This window comes from Poecilia mexicana, unplaced genomic scaffold, assembly GCF_051168715.1.
Source record: "Poecilia mexicana isolate PSO_F unplaced genomic scaffold, ASM5116871v1 scaffold_6, whole genome shotgun sequence".
Lineage (NCBI taxonomy): Eukaryota > Metazoa > Chordata > Actinopteri > Cyprinodontiformes > Poeciliidae > Poecilia > Poecilia mexicana.
Window position 1 is genome coordinate 17,020,923 of NW_028263375.1, and position 17,823 is coordinate 17,038,745.

General features: G+C 44.0%; 1 protein-coding gene across 1 annotated transcript in view; it reads right to left on the bottom strand.

Moving 5' to 3' along the window:
• Positions 1-1,978: 1,978 nt before the first annotated feature.
• znf469 (zinc finger protein 469) overlaps positions 1,979-17,823 on the bottom strand; it is a 53,324-nt gene continuing 37,479 nt past the window's right edge. Inside the window, exon 2 of the mRNA XM_014984047.2 lies at positions 1,979-14,616. Coding sequence (XP_014839533.2) covers positions 3,076-14,427 — 11,352 coding nt within the window. The 5' untranslated portion in view covers positions 14,428-14,616 and the 3' untranslated portion in view covers positions 1,979-3,075. The remainder of the gene's footprint in view (positions 14,617-17,823) is intronic.

The window sequence follows — 17,823 nt, forward strand, 5'->3', positions numbered from 1 at the left end:
TGCAGAATGAAACGGGGCACTGTGCCTCATTTCAGGAAAAAAAAAATCCTCCTAAGACTTCTTTGGGAATTATACAGATTCTACAAGAAAAAAAAAAGTAATTATCCCTTTGTCTCTAGATTTACAGACAGCTGGGCTGAGCTTTTCCAAAAAATGCTCAAAAACAGATAATGAATCAAACTATCGCTGGCCACATTTGTTGAGAAAAAAAAACATAAAAAAAACATTATATATATATATATATATATATATATATATATATATATATATATATATATATATTAGTAGTGTTTTAGAGTTGTGTGGTGAGCATAAATGGTTGGTTTTGATTTGATCAATGACCACTAATGTTATCTTTTTGTTTTTTTAGATGAGTAAAGTTATCTTTTACATGATTGCTTTCTTGCAGACCCTGTGCGATTTCACCTCTGATGGAAATAACGGATATCAGCAGAAATTTGCCAAGAACCAAAAACCAAATATTGGAAATATTCTGATCAAATACACATAAAAAAGGATACATGCAACATTTCCATATTTAATTTAAAGAAGGTGTTAAAATCATGTGATTTCTGTGTGAGTCCTTATCTCTGAAAAAAAAAAAACCCAAAAAAACATCCTGACAGCTGCCTGAGAAGAGCGGGAGTTAATTTATATCCTTAGTATGCTGTTCATGACTTTTACTGGACCGTAGCAAAAGGTCAAAATGTAACATACCTGCCCACCGTCTGTTGAGAATTTCAATGTAACCATCCTGGAGAGACTTTGATAACATGTATAACTCTGTAGAGGAGCAGGCAGGAACCACGGCATAGGCTTGTTTTATTACCTGCTGTCACATGACCTTTGTGGCTTCTGCCAAACTGCTATTTCCACTAAAATTAATTAAAGAGTAATTTGAGCAACACTGTGTTTTCCTCACACTGACTTTGCATCAAGACTCAGATGGATGCATTAGCAGAAAACAGCAGAGTGGTAATAATGCAAATGAGATCACCAATTGGAAACGATAGCAATTACATCATTTTTTTGTATTAATGTATTTTGGTGAGTGTGACAATGGTTCTTGCACTTGCACATGTCATGTAATGCAGAACTCAATTTCTTATTAAAGCATGATTCAAAATTTGTTATCCAAAACTGAAAGTTCAATGTGAGGTCCTTATTTTAGAACTTCAACAATTTAATATGAATCTTAAAAAATATATTTTTAAAATAAGGATAAAAACTAAACAAGTAAATAAATAATTTTTTTGAGAAAGAAATGCTAAATGAAATAAAACCGAAAAACTTTCTTTTATAATTATAAAATGTAGCAATTCATTTATGAAAGTTATTTGTTAGATAAAACATAGCAAATTTGTTCATTAGTACTTTTTGTTTTTCAAAATAAACATGTTCTATACTTTTACAAGCATTAAATGACAACTTCTTTTTTATATCGTTTCTTCTTTCTTCTATTCTCCTCAGGTCTCGTGACAATTCAGGAATAGGAAGATGTGAGACTCTCCTCCTCCATGTTTGCAGTCTTTGAGTTCTACATGCAAGCCACGGTGTAATATGGCTTTTTATTCCTATGTGAGGATGAAAAATATTCATGTAGGAATAGAAGCTGTTTTACATGTGGTGAGAGAGCAGCGCGACACAAGTGAGAGCCGCTGGCCGCTCACGGAGACAGATGCACGACTGGATAAATGTATCTGTCTTCTATTAAATGCTTCCCTGTAGTAAAAAAAAAAAGGTACATTTTTGCTCATTTTTCAAATGACGAGTTAACTCATTGATGTGCTCATCTGAGAGAGGGAGAAAGAAAAAAAAATCAAGTCAGACTTTGTTTTGTGTGCACCTGTTTTTTTGCCTCCAGGCACAAGCAGCTTCCACTGCTTCGGCTGTTTGATGCATTTGGTGACAGATGCCGTCCGCGGGGAAGCAGGAAACATTTGCAAAACATTTCAAGAACAAAGGAGGAGAAGAGCGATAAGAGACCAATACAGATCTTTAATAACAAACTGTAAAACAGGCACTTAGTGAACCACTTTACAACCTGCAAGAGACGCGCAGTTTCCCTTTCTTTTCAATGTCATTCATTTTGCACATTATTAAAATAAAACTTTGTCATGAAGCATTACATCAAACAATATTCTACCTACAATACTATACAATGAAGGTACATACAGTATAAACAAGATAAAGCACCTTTGTTGTCCAAGTAAATACTATTAATAATTAAACATTTGGAGTTACGGACACAGATAAATGAGTTTGTCATTTGTGTGTGGTATTATCAGTGCATGGAAAGAACTCCAAATACAGGTCCAGGGACTGCGATGTCCTCATCAGCACCTGAGTTTACGTGTACACCAGAAGCTGTTGTAAGTTTTGAGTTTTTTCTGCCTACATATGAATGATTTGGTTTATACAGTATGTTCAATAAAGTAGAAAAAAAAAAAACAGTTGGCTGTATATGTTGTAATTACTACAGATCTCCCTTCTGAGGACATGGACGTTCACATTACATTTAAACAACATGTAGCACCAAGGTGTTTATACAAAAGCCTTATAATAATGAATGTCAACTTAGTACAGTAAAGTGTAAAAACAATACAAAATGAAAAGGTTGGAAGCATGTACTCAAGGTGCACAAATGTCCAAGTAAGGTACGGCACAATTTGGTCCTTTAGCAAAAAAAAAAAAAAAAAAAAAAAAAAAAAAGACTAAAAGAATAATGTAACTTCTGTAAAAACGGAGATGCGTTACTTAAAAAAAACATTATTTTACTTTCTTTTCAAGTATACTTTTTATTTATTTATTTTTTTTAAAGTCTCCTTTATGCAAGTGATGTTAAAGTCCCCAATGAAATATTTAGTTTCTACCTGTCATTTGTCCTCACATTTGTGTAATAAAAAAAAAACAAAAACATGTACATAAGAAGACGTAAAGTGACTACGGAAGTAATTAACGGTAGTATTTCACATAAAACAGCTGTGCAATTTCATTCACCATAATGACTTGTCTTAAACAATTATAACTGCAAAAATTTACAGACTCTTATTCACAGATCCCCATCCCGCCCCCTCAGTTTATAGATTCGGATGTGTCCTTCCTCAAAGGAATCTTAAAGCTGGTGAGTTTTTGACCAAACAGCTGACTCAAAATGTGGTTCTGCGACTCTGCTGTCCGGTAAGAATTACTCTCCACTGTCCTGACCCCCATCTTTGGCCTTGGCTTGTTTAAAGAATTGTTCATTGGAACTGAAGGCACTTTAGACACAGGAGAATGCACAGATCTCCCAAGAGGTCCCCTTTTGGCTTTGTTCTCCGCGTTTTGAGGTGTAACGGTGTCAGGCTTCTTTGGCGTGCAGCTTTCAAGCAAACCTCTTTTTGCCTGTAAGCTCAAGTTTACATTCTTGCACTTGGAAATTATTTTGTTGCTAACAACATCGTCCCGTACAGAGGAGAGCACGGGATACTCGTTGGCTCCGTCCAGCTTCCTCTGCAGCGAGGGATTTGCAGACTTGCTCTGACGAAATTTCTTCTTGGGTTTAGAGTCAACACCAAAGTTCTCTTGTGTGAAAGGCGAGGACACCCTCTGCATGTTGTTTGTGGATTTCATGTCCTTCCTTCTCTTCTGTGGTTTCACCAAGTCCTTGTCGTCGGTCGCAGCCGATGCTAGAAGGGAAACCTTGGATTGAGGGGCCACCGTTGCTTCCGTCGTCTTTGCACATCCAGCTCCAGTGCTGGTTTTAGTGTTTTCTGGCGTTGGCGCTGGAGTGGCATTATTTTTCATCTGACTGCTACTTTCTTGCTCAGCACCATGAGATAATGCCTGCTGTTTAGTGTCATTACAAGACAATGTGCAATGCCTCTGCTCATCATCCCCCTGCTGATTTAACTCATCAACAGCTAATTCTGCAGACTCAGGTGTCTGCAGAAAAATTTGATTTTCTGTTGAGCAGACAGAAGAGTTCTCAAAAACTGCTGGAGGCAAATCTGTTTTATCTATAACTACCTCCTTCTCCCCTGCCATGCTACTTTCTTTAGATGCTGCCCATGAAGTTCCTTCTGCTCTTATACAAACGGATTCATCCTCTTCTTTCACATCACACGTTTTAGTAATCGATTTCCTGTCATCCTCCTTCTCCAGGTTAGGTAGCAGAGTCACATCAAGTTCCTCTTTCTTTGGTGTCGCGGACCTGGATGGGCTCAGATGAACGCAGTTCTCCAAGTCTTCAAGCAACTGAGAGCAGTCTGCAGTAATATCCTCCGTTTTCACATTCGCGTTGCTTGAATCGTCGTGGTATTCATTCGGGACGGTCTGAGTGGAGTCATCAGTTGTGGGTGCGCAGGGCTTTGAACACTGCGTGTCAGCGTTCTGGTTTAAGTGTAGTGAGCTCAAACTAGCGATGCCGCTGTCTGAGCTGTTTTCTTGCAGACTGTCAGAGAGAAGCCTCTTCTTCTTACTGGCTGGTGAGTCGCACTCGTTTTCTTTGGAGGCGGACGCTTTGACGGGTCTGAGGACGGCTCTGAATTTGAAAACTTTATTCCCCCCCGACAGGTGCTTCTCCATGTGACGGTCAAATTGCTCTTTTTTTGAGAATGTGTAGTTGCAAGTGCTGCAAATGAACGACTTTTTAATCACATGCATGACGTCTGCACAGAGCTCACAAGTGTAAAGAGTCGTGTGCTTCGAATCCAGGTCGTCCACCTCCTCATGAGCTCTCCTCAGATGCTCTTTGAGCTCCTGGGCCTCCTGGTAAGAAACGGGGCACTTGTGGCACAGGAAGATCCTTTCCAGGTTGTGCACCACCAAATGCCTCTGGAGTTTGAAGGGTTTGGGGAACTGTTTTCCACAGTGGTGGCAGTCTCTTGAAGGATCTTTGCAGTTGGGATGCATCTCCACACTTTTCGGCGTCTCTGTTTTGTGGAGTACCTCGATTGGGGTTAAAGTGCTTTGTTTTCCGCCTCCTCCACTGCTTTTAGTTTTGTGTGCCCTAGTCTCAGCCCCCTCCAAGGTTTTTCCTTCTCCTGCCGCTGCTTTTTCCTGTTCTTTAGTGGCTTTGCTTGACTCTCTGTTGGCTTTGCTGGGTCGCTGCTGCATGATCGAGGATATAAAGTTCTTCACAGCCGTTTCCTGCATGAAGCATCCAGAAATACCAAGCATGGAGCCTTGAGACTGTCCTCTCCTGGCAAACTGAGTGGCGTGTTCTCTTAAGTGTTCATTGTACATCCAGACATCTGAAATCTCCTTCAAACACATTCCGCAGGTCCAGATTCCTGTCTTATTTTTAGCGTGCTTTTCCCTCAGGTGGTCTCTCAGCTGCTCTCTGGAGCTGAACTTGCGCTGCACGCACATGTAACAGGTGGGGGGAGGGGATGGGTTGTGGGACAGCTTATGAAAGTTTAGCTCTCCGAGAGTGAGGAACCAGGTAAAACACACTTTGCATTTGTACTGCTTGTCTTTGACTTTAATCCCTCCGTCTTGTCGCTTCCTGCCTCGCCGCTCTGTCGCTTTCCTGGATTTTTCATCCTCTTTTCCATCTGCATCTGCAGTCTCAGAAAAAGGAGCCACTTGGGCATCTTTTTCCGAGTCCAGATACTGTATCTCTGGTAGCTGAAATGTTGTTTTGATGTTTTGTGCGCCGATGGCTTGGAAGGACTGAGCACCCTCCGCAACATGCGGCTCTATCGTGCAGGGAGTTGCTGGCAGAGGCTCTTCATGTTTGCAATCGCTAGGTTCAGAGGTCACTACTGGGCAAGATTCAAAGCCAGTGAAGTCACTGGATGAGCTCCATTCTGGTGTAGATTTACTGACAGTGCTTTCAATTAGATTCAAATGATTATTTCCAACCTCACAAACATCCTGCTGATTGTTCTGATTGACATCTGGCACTGGATTGTCGTCGGCCTTTATAGTGCTGTTGTGACACATGTTCAGCATGATGGCATCGTCAATGGAAATAGTCTCATATTCGCAGCGCTTACTTTGATGGTCAGTGACGGTCTGGATGCTGTGGGGTTCCATGTATTGGTCTTTATTTTGTATGAAAGTTTCAGCAGGAAGGTAATCTGCAGCCGCGTCTGAAGGGATTGATAATTTCTGTCTCTTGTTTCTTTTGCCATACACTCTGGGACACTTTTTCCTCTTAGTTTCCTCGTCTCTGGGAAATAGCTGTGAGAATGTGGTGTCGTCGTCGAGTATGGCCCTTAAGTCTGAGCTGATGCCGGGCGGACTGGGAGGGGAGGAATTCAGACAGGAGGTGGGATTTAGATTGTTGGTAGGGCATTTCATGTCTGTTGAAACATTTCTAAGAATCTCCAAGCCAAGGCTGTCCTCGGTTCCTTTTGATTCTGTCTCATTGGAATCTCCAGTGATCTCCTTCTCTACAGATGCACTTTCCACATTACTTTCTGCATACGTCTCTATATATGCCATTTCTGTCACCTTCGTTTCTTCAAGCTGATTGTGCGCCACAGTTTCATTCATCTCATTTGGCTCTTTAGGTGGAGTTTGGTTTGTGTTGTTATAAGTGTCTGCAGCGGCATGGTGAAAGAACTCTTCGCCAAGAGCGTCTGGGGTTGCTCTTTCACCGACTTTCACCTCAGGGCATTTGCTTTGCTCCTGCAGAGCACTGCTTTTAAATTCGGGAGTTATGGCTTGAAGTATGTCTGTTTTTAATATTTTCAGGAGCTCGTCAGAGAAGGGGTCAGAATTCAGCTCACTGCTCTTGTTCTTTCTTCCTTTGTTGCTCTTCTTTGCCTTTGCCTGCAGTGGAGGGTTTTGATGGCTTATCTCATCCACTGCCACGCTGCTCATCTCAGTTGCTATTTCCTCCAGGACTGATTCAATCTCCGCCGTTTTAGAGATGAGAGAGCCGCTTAGCTCAGGCAGCCCATCTATTTTGGTTGTTGGGAAACACCTCTGTGAATCATCTTTTTGCTTTTTCACCGGCGCTTCATAAATAAGCGCAGTCCCCTGATGGCTCGGTGTCGTGCCCTGTGTGCATTTCTCAGCTCTGGCTACATGCTTCATGGCCTTGTGTCTCTTCAGACCAGGAACAGTTCGGAAACACATGAAGCAAATCTCACAGAGCACTTTGCCCTGCGGATCGCTGCCCTGTGACTTCTTGTGTGTCGTCTCTTTGTGTGTTTGCTGACCTGCTGAACACGGGGCTCTCTCTGCTGTCAGCTGCTTCTCTGGTGGGAGGGGAATTTTCTCATTTTCACAGATAACGAGCGGTTCAGCTTTTTTGGGAAGAGCGGCATCTTCGAAAGGAGCCTTGTGAGAATCTGGATTGACTGCTGCAGCTTTTGTCAGAAGATCAGCTTGGATTTGCAAATCCTCAACAGGCTGAAGTGGATCATGAAATACTGGCAGGCTTGTCTTTGTGTTACCACATGAGGACTCAGTCTTTTGGATGACAGGTGTGAGACCCAGTGAAAAACAATTGAATTTCATACTCTGCTGTAGGACTAGGGGCTCATCAGATGACTGCAGTTTAGCCTCGTGATCTGAGCCAAGTGGCATCGTTGCTTCTGTCTCAGTTTGTTTGAAAATCATTGTGGGATTAACGATCAGGTCACATGACTCACAGCTTTCTGCGGGTCTCTGCTTGGTGTCGAAATCTTCCTCCGGTTTACTGGCAGGTGATATCGGTATGTAGTCGTACTGATTCAGCTGTGGAGGCTCGTCTGAGAGGTCGTTGTAGTTCAGGGGGCTGAGCTTTAAATCATACATCAGATCACCTTTTTCAACTTCGTCTTTCACCTCTGGCGGTCTGAAAGTGACAGGAGAGGACCTGACCGTTTCAGGTGTTGGAATCATTCCGAGGTCCAGCTGAGGTGTGCTTATCAGAGAGCAGTCCATGTCAGCCGCTCTGCTTATTGAATCGCCTTTTGCTGCCCCTCCGTCGTCCGTGACGATGGGAGATTTTGCATTTTGAGAGCGTCTGCCAATAAATTCGCTGCTGCATTCATTCTTTGCATTTAAATCCCCTTTCGAGTCAAATATCTGTGTGGGTGTTTGGTGAGACATTAATAAAAGAGCACTGGCCGGCGAGGCAGATTCCAAAAAGACGCGGCTTTCTTCTGATGCCTCTCTGCATGGCGAGTTCTGCCGGCTTGCCATGAAATCAACAGGGAGATACTCTTTGATGTCCTGAACATTCAGAATCTCCTCTTGCTCGGCGAAGATGAGGCCCGCGTCAGTTTTTAACGGCTCATTAAACGGAGTCACTTTGCAGGAATCGCCGTTAATGATGCCGTCAGGCTGTGACAGGATCAACAGATTGCTTTGTCCCTCTGCAGATGGGGTGTCGCGGAGGTGTGAGCAGCACCTTTCTGGATTGGTTTTAACCAGCTCAGGACTGCAGGGCTTATCTTTGCTAACCATCTCCAGTGACATATTCGATTTACTGTATGCATTTGAAGGGCTGTGGTTTTCAGACGCAGAGATTGCTATCAAATTGTCTTGCTTTGAAGTCTCAATTACTTTGCCCACTTTCAACTCTGCAGCTTGTGGTGAGCTGAAGTCTTCAGGATTCTTGTTGTCGTTAGTGTATTGTTGCTCCAGTGCTGATTTAATCATGCCTGCCATTTTCTCGCCAATCCGCTGCGTAAGGTCAGCTGGGGCCGGTGATGAAGGATGACCCTCAGGCTGATGAGTGATTTCCTCTGCTGCCTCTGGGTTATCGTGGCCTTCTCTGCAATCACCGTTGCTTTTAATCAGCGGATTTAAATCATCTGCCTCGCTGTCGGCTGAACAGTGAGCAGACATGACATCTGGTTCAACCTTGTTTACTGCGTCGCGATCCTCATCTTGTCTGGCTTTGGGTTCACACCAGGAAACGGACCGCTTACCTCCAAGCGAAGGGTCAGAGTCCTCGTGGACAGATGACTGCGACTCGTTGTGATTGATTTTAGTTTCATCCTTCTGCTCACTGATATTTGAAAGCAGTGAAATACACTCCTTTGAGGTAATTACCTCCTTTTCGCAGCAATCTTCTCTCTCGGCTGCATCAGGGGCCTGACATTCAGCTTCTTCATGTTGTTGACTGGTGGGAGAGTTGACATTTGGCTCCTTATGTTTCGATATAATAGGTACTTTTTGGAAGATAGAGTCTGAAATTACCTCCAAGCTTTTCATGAGGTTTTCAGCATATCTTCTTTGCTCTGAAATATCGTCTTTTGTTTCTCCAGGAGTGTCGTTTTCCACTCTGTTGGTCCCCAGATTTACGTCGGGACGGAGGTGCTCATGCTTAAGTGCTGCTGCTTCACTGTGAATCTCAGGGTGGGGGCCGTGATTTTCACCCACCAGGTCAAACTGAAAGGTACCGGGCCACGGGAGTTCTGGGTTTGTGAAAGTCTCGGAGTGATGGTTTGTTTGATCTGAGCATTTGATGTTCAACCGATTGTGTTGAAGCTCAGAGTCGTCGGCAATTCGCAGTGGTGAAAATTTGCTCATTTGCAGCTGTTTCTGATCCTCATGGATCAGGAGCGGTGGGCTTTCCAGCTTAGTCGTCTGAAGCTGATTTTCAAGCTCATTTACTATTCTCTTGATCTCCAGCTCGTCCTCTGATGCACAGCTGCTGAGATTTGCGCTGTAGTCAATTATTTTCTCCGGGAGAGACAATGGGATGTGACTGTAATCGGACTTTTTCTCGTTTGATTTCTCGGAAATTCCTTTGTACTGGGATATCTCGTCCCGTAGCACAGGGTTGACCATGAGATTCCAGTCTCTTTGTTCCATGAAAGGAGAATAAGATGAGACAAATGCCTCCTTTTTGTCAGCTGTGCTCTCCACTGAATGGAAACTGTCTTTCTGAATGGGGATCTCTGAGTAAAGGCCACTGTCGAACGCTGTGAGGTCCCCGAACATGGAGGAGGTGTCGAAGGAAAGCGGGGATTTGATGAGGCCTTGCTCCTGGTCCATGGGGTAGGGCATGAGGTGGAGTGCATCTTTCTGTATCAGTGGGCTCTGGCTTCCAGTCGGGGACAGGCACACCTCATCCATCAAAGATGTGCAAAGAGATGGGGGTCTGTGTGCGTCTAGGTCATTGACCAAAATAATTGCCTCTTTCACCATGCAGACACTCTCACTCTGTTTCTCCAATGTGGCAGCGCCTGATAGCCCGGGCTGTGCAGTTTTTGGCCCCTCGCCTGTTTTGTCCTTTGTGTTTCTGTCGACATTAAAATCAGCTTCTCCTGTGATAACGGGAGGCGGTGACTTAACCTCCAGAGTTTTTTTATCTGTGCTTTTGCACTGTGTTGGTCCGTCTTTGCTGCTTGAACTGTCTGTTCTCTGCAGGGTGTCGGCAACTGAGCCGTTGTCACTTTTCTGAGGCACAACTTTGTCTCTTGATTTGGCCTGAGAGCTTCCTCTTTTTTCAGAGTTCTTGTCTGCCTCTTTTGCCTTTTGTGTAGGTGGGAGCAGATCAGGAAATTCTTGATTTGAATATTTCTCCGGGTCCTCTGCAATTCCCTTTTTGTCAGAACATTTTGTCTTGTCGATGTTGTATTTCTTGACAGATTTAGTGAATGTCAGTGCAAGTGTACTGGACTCTTTAAAAAGCTTCTGCGGGTTGGATCTGTCATGGTGTTTCTGCTCTGGAGAGTCTTTCTTTCTCTCACTGTCTGAGTCAGTGCGGTCAGTGCTTTTGGGGCTTACAGATGTGCTGAGGTCGCTGCTCGTGGACGACCGGCTGCCTCGCCTCCTGAGCCTTTGGTGTTTTTCCGGTGTTAGAGACAGCTCCTCACTTTTCTTCATCTCAAAGCACTCTTTGGACTCATGTCTCCACGCCGCCTTCTCTCTCTCACTTCTCGCTCGCCATTTACACTGCTTGGTGTATGTGTATTTGCAGCGGCTGCTTTGATTCAGCCGGCCTTGGCTCGCTATCTTCACAGGCTTGCACTCATCATCCGAATCGGATACGTAATCATATTCTCCAAAAGCGGGATTCTGCACTGTTGGAGTGAGCCGCTCCATCACCAGGGAAAACTGGAGATTTTTGGTGCCTTTAACGTGCAGCTTGTGGAGTTTATTTTTTTGCTGCACTATTTTGTGGATGAGTTCTTTGCTCCAGGTTCCCCCTCCAGTGCTTTTCCTTTTGCTTTCTTTAGCTGCTGCTCTCGAGGTTGGAGACGTGGAGGCCTGCAACGCTGCTGACCCCCGAAGTGCAGAGCTGTCCTGAAAGCTTTTTAAGCCACAATGCTCGGAAAACTTGCCGGATAGGAGAAACCTTTGTGAGCTCAAGTTTTTGTCCTCGCTTTTACACAGCTTTCTCGTCTCTTTCGCTTTGCTTTCTTGTTCTGATGCCTTATCCATGAAGTCGATTTCTGAATTTTTATGAGATCCATCTTTTTTAATGTTAACTTTTTCATCCTCCTGCAAGCTCGCAGCCATTTTCCCTTTGCTCTCAACATGAGAGTTGTAACACTTTTCCTGTGCGAAGGATCTTTCATCGGCCGCTTGTTTAATTTTGTTCTCGGGGAGTGCAGATTCTTTAGTTTTCAAACATATTTTGTTTGAGGATGTTTTGACTGTGGTGAGGTCATCATCAACAAATGCATCAATAAAACTGCTGTCTATCTCTGCATTGTCTGACTGATATCCGAGTCCATTGAGAGCTTCTGTTATTAGGCTGTCTAACTTAGCATCCTCCATCTCCAGCTCTGGCAGCGAGACATGAAGGTTACCGGGACCAGAGAACAAACCCAGCTTTAATGGGTCATCTTTGGCGTCTCCTTTTGTTTCACTGTCAGAAATCAGTTCTCCATTTTTGTTGAGGCCCAGCAATGACAGGTGAAGGTCGGATGGACACCTTGAGAGAGAAGTACTCGACACGGCTAATGCTGCTTTAACCGGTTCTGCTTGGAACTTCCTGTTGTCCTCCAACTTTGATAAATCTTTGAGCTCGTTTTGCGCAAGCGTGTTCTGAGCGCAGTACTGCTTGTGGCCTAAAAACGAAGCCAGGTTGCTGAAATTCTGATCGCACTGTTTGCACGTCAGGAGAACGTCCAGCTGATCCAGATTTGCAGTGGCCAGTGAGCTGGCTAGGAGCTGGTGTGCAGAATACGGAGGAGGAGGCTGGTGGTGCTCCACGCCGAAACTATTCACGTAGCCTTTACTGCTGTCCATTGCTGTTTTTGTATGTGTGGTGTTTTGCAGAAAGTTCATCGTTTCATCTTTGGCTCTGTCTGGCACATAGGAAAGGCTTCGTGGAGCGTCAGAATGAAACTGGTGGGAATGTGTGCTCATGTGATCTGACTGCAACTGAGTTTTGCCTTGTGGAGGTTGGTAGAACAGGTGTTGTGGGGCTGACTTTGTCATCTGACTGTCGTCTGAGCCAATATTGACGGGGCTGGTGGATGCTGGAGAGAGGGAGGAGCAGGTGCTGCTTGATGCAGGGTTATGGACTGGAGATGGCAAAGGAGACTCATATGGTGACACCTTTAAAAGCCCCAAGGGCGGGACCTGCAGTGGTGGGTAGCTGTAGTTTCTCGATGGACCTGTCGGAAGGGTCTGATTGAGTCCAAAGTACCCTGACTTATTCTTGGCCTCGCATAACTGCGTGTGGTTCATTTCCAGTTTAAAAGCTGAGACAGTGGTACTGTTGTGTTTTACACTTTCGTGTCTCTGGTTTGAAAGAACGTCGCCACTTCTGCTGCTCTGGAATGAGTTATGCTTGTGCACTTTACTCTCATCCTGCCAGTCAGACGGCGAGACCATGTAGGCGATTTTCTGATTGCTTATTTGCCTCGATGATTCTATCCTGTTGAGGTTCGGCATGGCAGAGTTTGGCCGTATCTGCTGCCAGGGCATTCTGTTGCTTTTAGATGAGTTTAGCCTGTGGTCTATCGTTGTCTGGTTCTGGAACTGGAACTTCTCGTTCATGACAGAGTACTGAATGGTGTTTTGATCTGCTGTTGAATATGTCTTATTAGGTCCCTCCCATGAGTGCGACAGCCTGTTCACGACCTTACTGCTGATGGATTTATCGAAAGGTGAGGAACCCGTGTGAATGCTGCTGGGTGCAGGGTTGTTGAACGTTCTGTTAGGAAAGTGCATCGGGGAATCTGGACTCTGTGAAATATTTCTTGCATGCACACCAGCCTGCATGAGTGTTCTCTGGCTGGCAGCTGCATCTTTGGGGTGACAGTTTCTCTTACTCCCTGATGTGAAGGCTGCATCCTGACAATCTGCCTGAGAACTCATGTCTGAGCTCTCAGGTAGAGCGGTCTTCCCCTGTTCTGACTGCTGTGAGCTGGAACCTGAGCTGTCACTGCTGGGTGAGTCTTCACTCTGAGTTCTGGAACACTGGATGGATGATGCCACCCCCTGAATAAATTGGGGCTGCTGCGGGTTGGGATAAGAGCTTCTATCTGGCTGATGGTCGGTACTGAACTGAGAGCTGTTCTGGGAAGTGCTTTGCCCATTTCCAGGTGAGAAGGAAAAAGAGTTGTGGCTGATATGTGGCTGGGGGTTCTGTTCACAGGGAAAAGATTCAGAGTTTGATTGCTCCAGTAAGTGATATCCTCCATACTGAAACTGAGCAGGCACAAATGCACTCGCCTTACTGGTTTCTGAGAGCGCAGTGGATTTTTGTGATGAAACCCCATAATTAGCACCATTATAGGTCCGTTCAGGCGACTGCCATACATTTGAGCCACTAAGTGGACACTCAGTCATCATCAGCTGACTACCAGCCTGCGTGCTGTTAGTCTCCATCGATGCCTGCTGCTGTTGCTGTGGCAGAGGTGGGTGTGAGTGTGATGATGCTCCACTTGAGGAACCCAGTGCCTGTGAGGTATAGCTTGGGGAGGTAATATTAGAGGGATTCTCCTGGAAGTAGCGGCTGTAGCTGAGCTCCTGCTGCTGCAGCTCGGCCTCTCTCTCTGGCATGGTGGGAATGTTGAATCTGTAGCTGCCTGAGACTGGGCCACGGCTGGGTTCCAGCTTCTTGGGTGGCAGAACCTTCTGTTGTGGGTAGGCTATGCCAACGGTGCGTGGATTTGCAATGCTTAGTCTGTACAGCTGCTGCGGGTTGCCACGCTCTGTCTTCCCTGACCGCTTCCCCTTCTCTCGGCTACGACCCTTTCCACTTGGTGACTGGGGACTTCCTTTCCCGGTCGACCAAGTTCTGTCAGTGACAAATTTTGATCTGTTCTGCAGTGAACTGAAGTCAATCTTCCCTGTCTGCTGTGGCCGTATAACAGCTTCACGCTGCTGAGGACAGTTCCTTTCTTTCTCTAGTTTTTTAGTCTTGGCCCCTCCGGTGCTGAGCCCGACCTCAGTGCCTGTGCTTGAAAAGTGCTCTGAAGACGCCTTTGTGGTTTTATCGCTCTGCTTTTCCAGCGCCGTCCCCTCATCCTGCTGTTTGGACTCAGCATCCAGCTCTTTGACTGTATGCATTTGCTGAGTCTCTCCTGCCATGATGCACAGTCAGTGCTGTGAAGGCCTTGTCCTCAGAATTGCTATCTGGGAGACAGGGACATCATCTTCTGGGTAATGGGATTCAGCAAATGTCCAGTGGCAGGAACTGCAGGGACAGGGCTGCTCTCTGCAAGCTCATCTCTTCACCCTCATGGTGGACTATGGATCTGGCACTGAAGCAAAGCAGACCTGGAGGTAAAAGAAAAGAGGAAAAGATTGATATCTTTCACTTCATAATGTCTTTTTTTTGTGGGTCTTTATTTTTTTTATTTAGACATTCAAACTGAAGACAAAGCAATGAATCTCTTGGCAAAACAAATACATTTGAAGAGTTAGGGTTCAACACAGGTATAGAAAAAAGCTTCTTTATTCAGATTTTGATGAGGACGACTGTGCCAAAACTGAACAAAACTAGGGAATAATCTTATAGTGAGGTATAATAATAATAATAATAATAATAATAATAATAATAATAATAATAATAGCTGTTACTTTCTTGTGAAATATTCTTCATTGTGTTTTCTATTTTTGCCAGCAGAGAGCACTATTGCATCATTACACTGCAATGTGGTTGATGCACAGGATTGAGTGTAATTACGGGGATTTTAAATAATCACCATACTCCTATTTCCACTCATACTGCTCCTATAGAACCTATTATTAAATTACCCACTTCTGAAGAAAAGAACACATTCACGAAAAAAGAAAAAAACACAGAGTAACATTACTGTTCTTTCAAAAAAGCAGAGACTGGATGGTACATCAGAGTCTGGATCCTCAATGCACACGGTCACAAAAGACTGTTTGCATTTCCTAAAAATATGAAATGCACTAGAGTACTGAATATAAGAAAATATGGTGTGCAGATCCAAAAGGTTTTGCCAGTAAATGAATCACAGGTTCCTTAAAAGCAGGGACACAATGCCACAGTGTTCTGCTGCTACAGAAGGCTTCAGGTTTAGATCATGGAGGAATATCATGGATTAGTCAGCCAGCCCTTAGAAAGTGAGAATTGTGGGCATGCTGACGTTTGTTGCCTTTCCTCAGGCATCCCAGACACAACTTCTCAGGTCTGGATTTACTTTGGCCTTATGATTCTTTTGAGGTCTGACCAGATGAAACTTGGACGTAGCACCAAAATGGGATTTCTAGGTCTGGTAATGGAACTTCCATCCAATGTTCTTGTCTGTGTCCCCTGGCCGTCAGCAATGCCGGGGGAGGCCTGCGGTCAGAGAAGCTACAACTCATCTCTGTGTCAGCTACTATCCACTCTACTGAAGAGTCAATGAACACTCATGTAGCTTTACTTTAAAAGAGTCTTCATCTGTGAGAGGGAGCGCTAATTCTAGACCGACTGTATAAAAAGATTGGCATCGGTTGCACGGAGCCTCTCACTTCAGTAATGACTATTCTGAAGACTGTCAAACACACCTACTGTGAGATGCGTTTTTTCCCCCTCCATCTACCATAAATTTTCCAACCATCTGAGGACTGGTCAAATGTGCAAAGATGAAAAGATACCATAAATACATCCATCCTCATAAATCTCTCTGGAGATTGTGTTTTTGAAGCACTCAGGGTCATTTTGGGCTCAACACCTGATTTTGTTTCCTACCTGAAAGGCTTTTTATCAGTATAGGGTCTTAGCCACTATCCTGTGTTAAAGCGGTAACTACATTACATGAACTGTTCTGAGTTCTCATGTATTTCCCCTTTAAAAGTAAGAACACTAAAAAGTTTAAAAACGTATTAAACATCCCCTTTCTCATGGAGACACTTAGGTTTACTGACTTACCTCTGTATAAAGTTCCATGCATACAATCTATTGAAAAACGTTATTCTTATTCTTGACATATTTGTTTTGCAAAAAGATATTTATGATATGTACCTAGATAAAGTAGTACATAATTTTGTAGCAGAAAGAATAGGATCCTCTGTCAGCCCATCTTTTGTAAATCACCTTTCAGCAAAGTTATTGTTGTAAGTCTGTGTGTGTTCCAGATTTAAACTATTTTTCACAAATTCCTCTTTGGTAAACCAGTCGACTGTAGCTCTTGCTCTATGTTTAGGATAACAGTTCCACGAAAAAGGGAACCTCTGTTCAAGTCTCAAGTGTCTTCTTCCTTTCAACGCTGACCAATGCTAAAAAAAGCTCCCCTCAGCATGATGAAGTTCAAAAAGTTCAATCTTGATCTCATTGGACCAGAACTTCTTCTTTCATGTGTTGGCAAAGGCCCCTTTCAAGGCTTGTGGAAAAATTCAAATTGGAACTTTTCTAGTGCTCTTTCAACAATGGCTTTCTGCTAAACACTCGTCTATAAAGTTCAAACTGCGAAAACTCATCGGTGCCCAGTCAAAAGATTCTTTCACTTGAGCTATGGATCTCTGCATTTCCTCCAGAGTTACTATGGGACTTATGAAAATCAGAATTTATCTTAACACTAAATTACACCTACGTGGAGTCTTCTGAAAGAAGACCAATAATAAGACTTCTGAAAGTAAACAGCCACACTGGATTTTACTTAGGAGTGTCTCAATAAAGGGGGCAGACAATAAATGCATGCCAAGCTTTTCAGATTTTACAGAAAACCATGTGTTATTTTCCTTCCTCTTCACATTTATGAAGTGCCCTTTGTTGGTCTAACACAAAGTGTTAGTCTAAGCCAGGGGTGTCCAAAGTCGGTCATCGAGGGCCGGCATCCTGCATGTTTTAGTTCTCTCCCTGGTTTTACACACCTGCATCAAATGATGGCTCGTTAGAAGGCCTAAGGAGAACACTGACTTGCTGAGGAAATTGTTACTATCACTAGGGAGAGAACTAAAACATGCAGAGTGCCGGCCCTCGAGGACCGACTTTGGACACCCTTGGTCTAAGCCCAATAAAATATGCATAAAGTATCTGGGATCATGTGCCAAAATGGAAAAAGGTTCAAGGGTAATGCATGCTTTTGCAGGCGCTGTAGCAATTCATAATTTGACTAATTATGTTACATGAAAAGCAAAAATTTAGTGTGATGAATCTTTTTTGTTAAAACTGTATGAAGTCAGCCACTTTCAAATTTACAATGACAAAGACAAAGTAAAGAGTTGCAGCACCCAGACAAGATAAAACCAGTAACAAGTGTTCAGATCCCACCCAGCAATACATGTGATTAACTTTTCTTCGTCTGATGTTTTTCACCCTGTCTTCTAGAGGTATTTAGGTATTTAACAGGTTATAAGGGAACCTTTAGACTGAGACCTAGTTGGGTTTTGGTCTGGTTGTGAAAAATCACATCCCCTTTACACCTCTCCACAATGTGAATGCTAGTGTCTGCTACCAACTCTACCACAGGTTGGAGAAACTGGGGTTAATGGCCCTGCCAGCATTTCCAGCGGGTAACGCTTGATCCATTA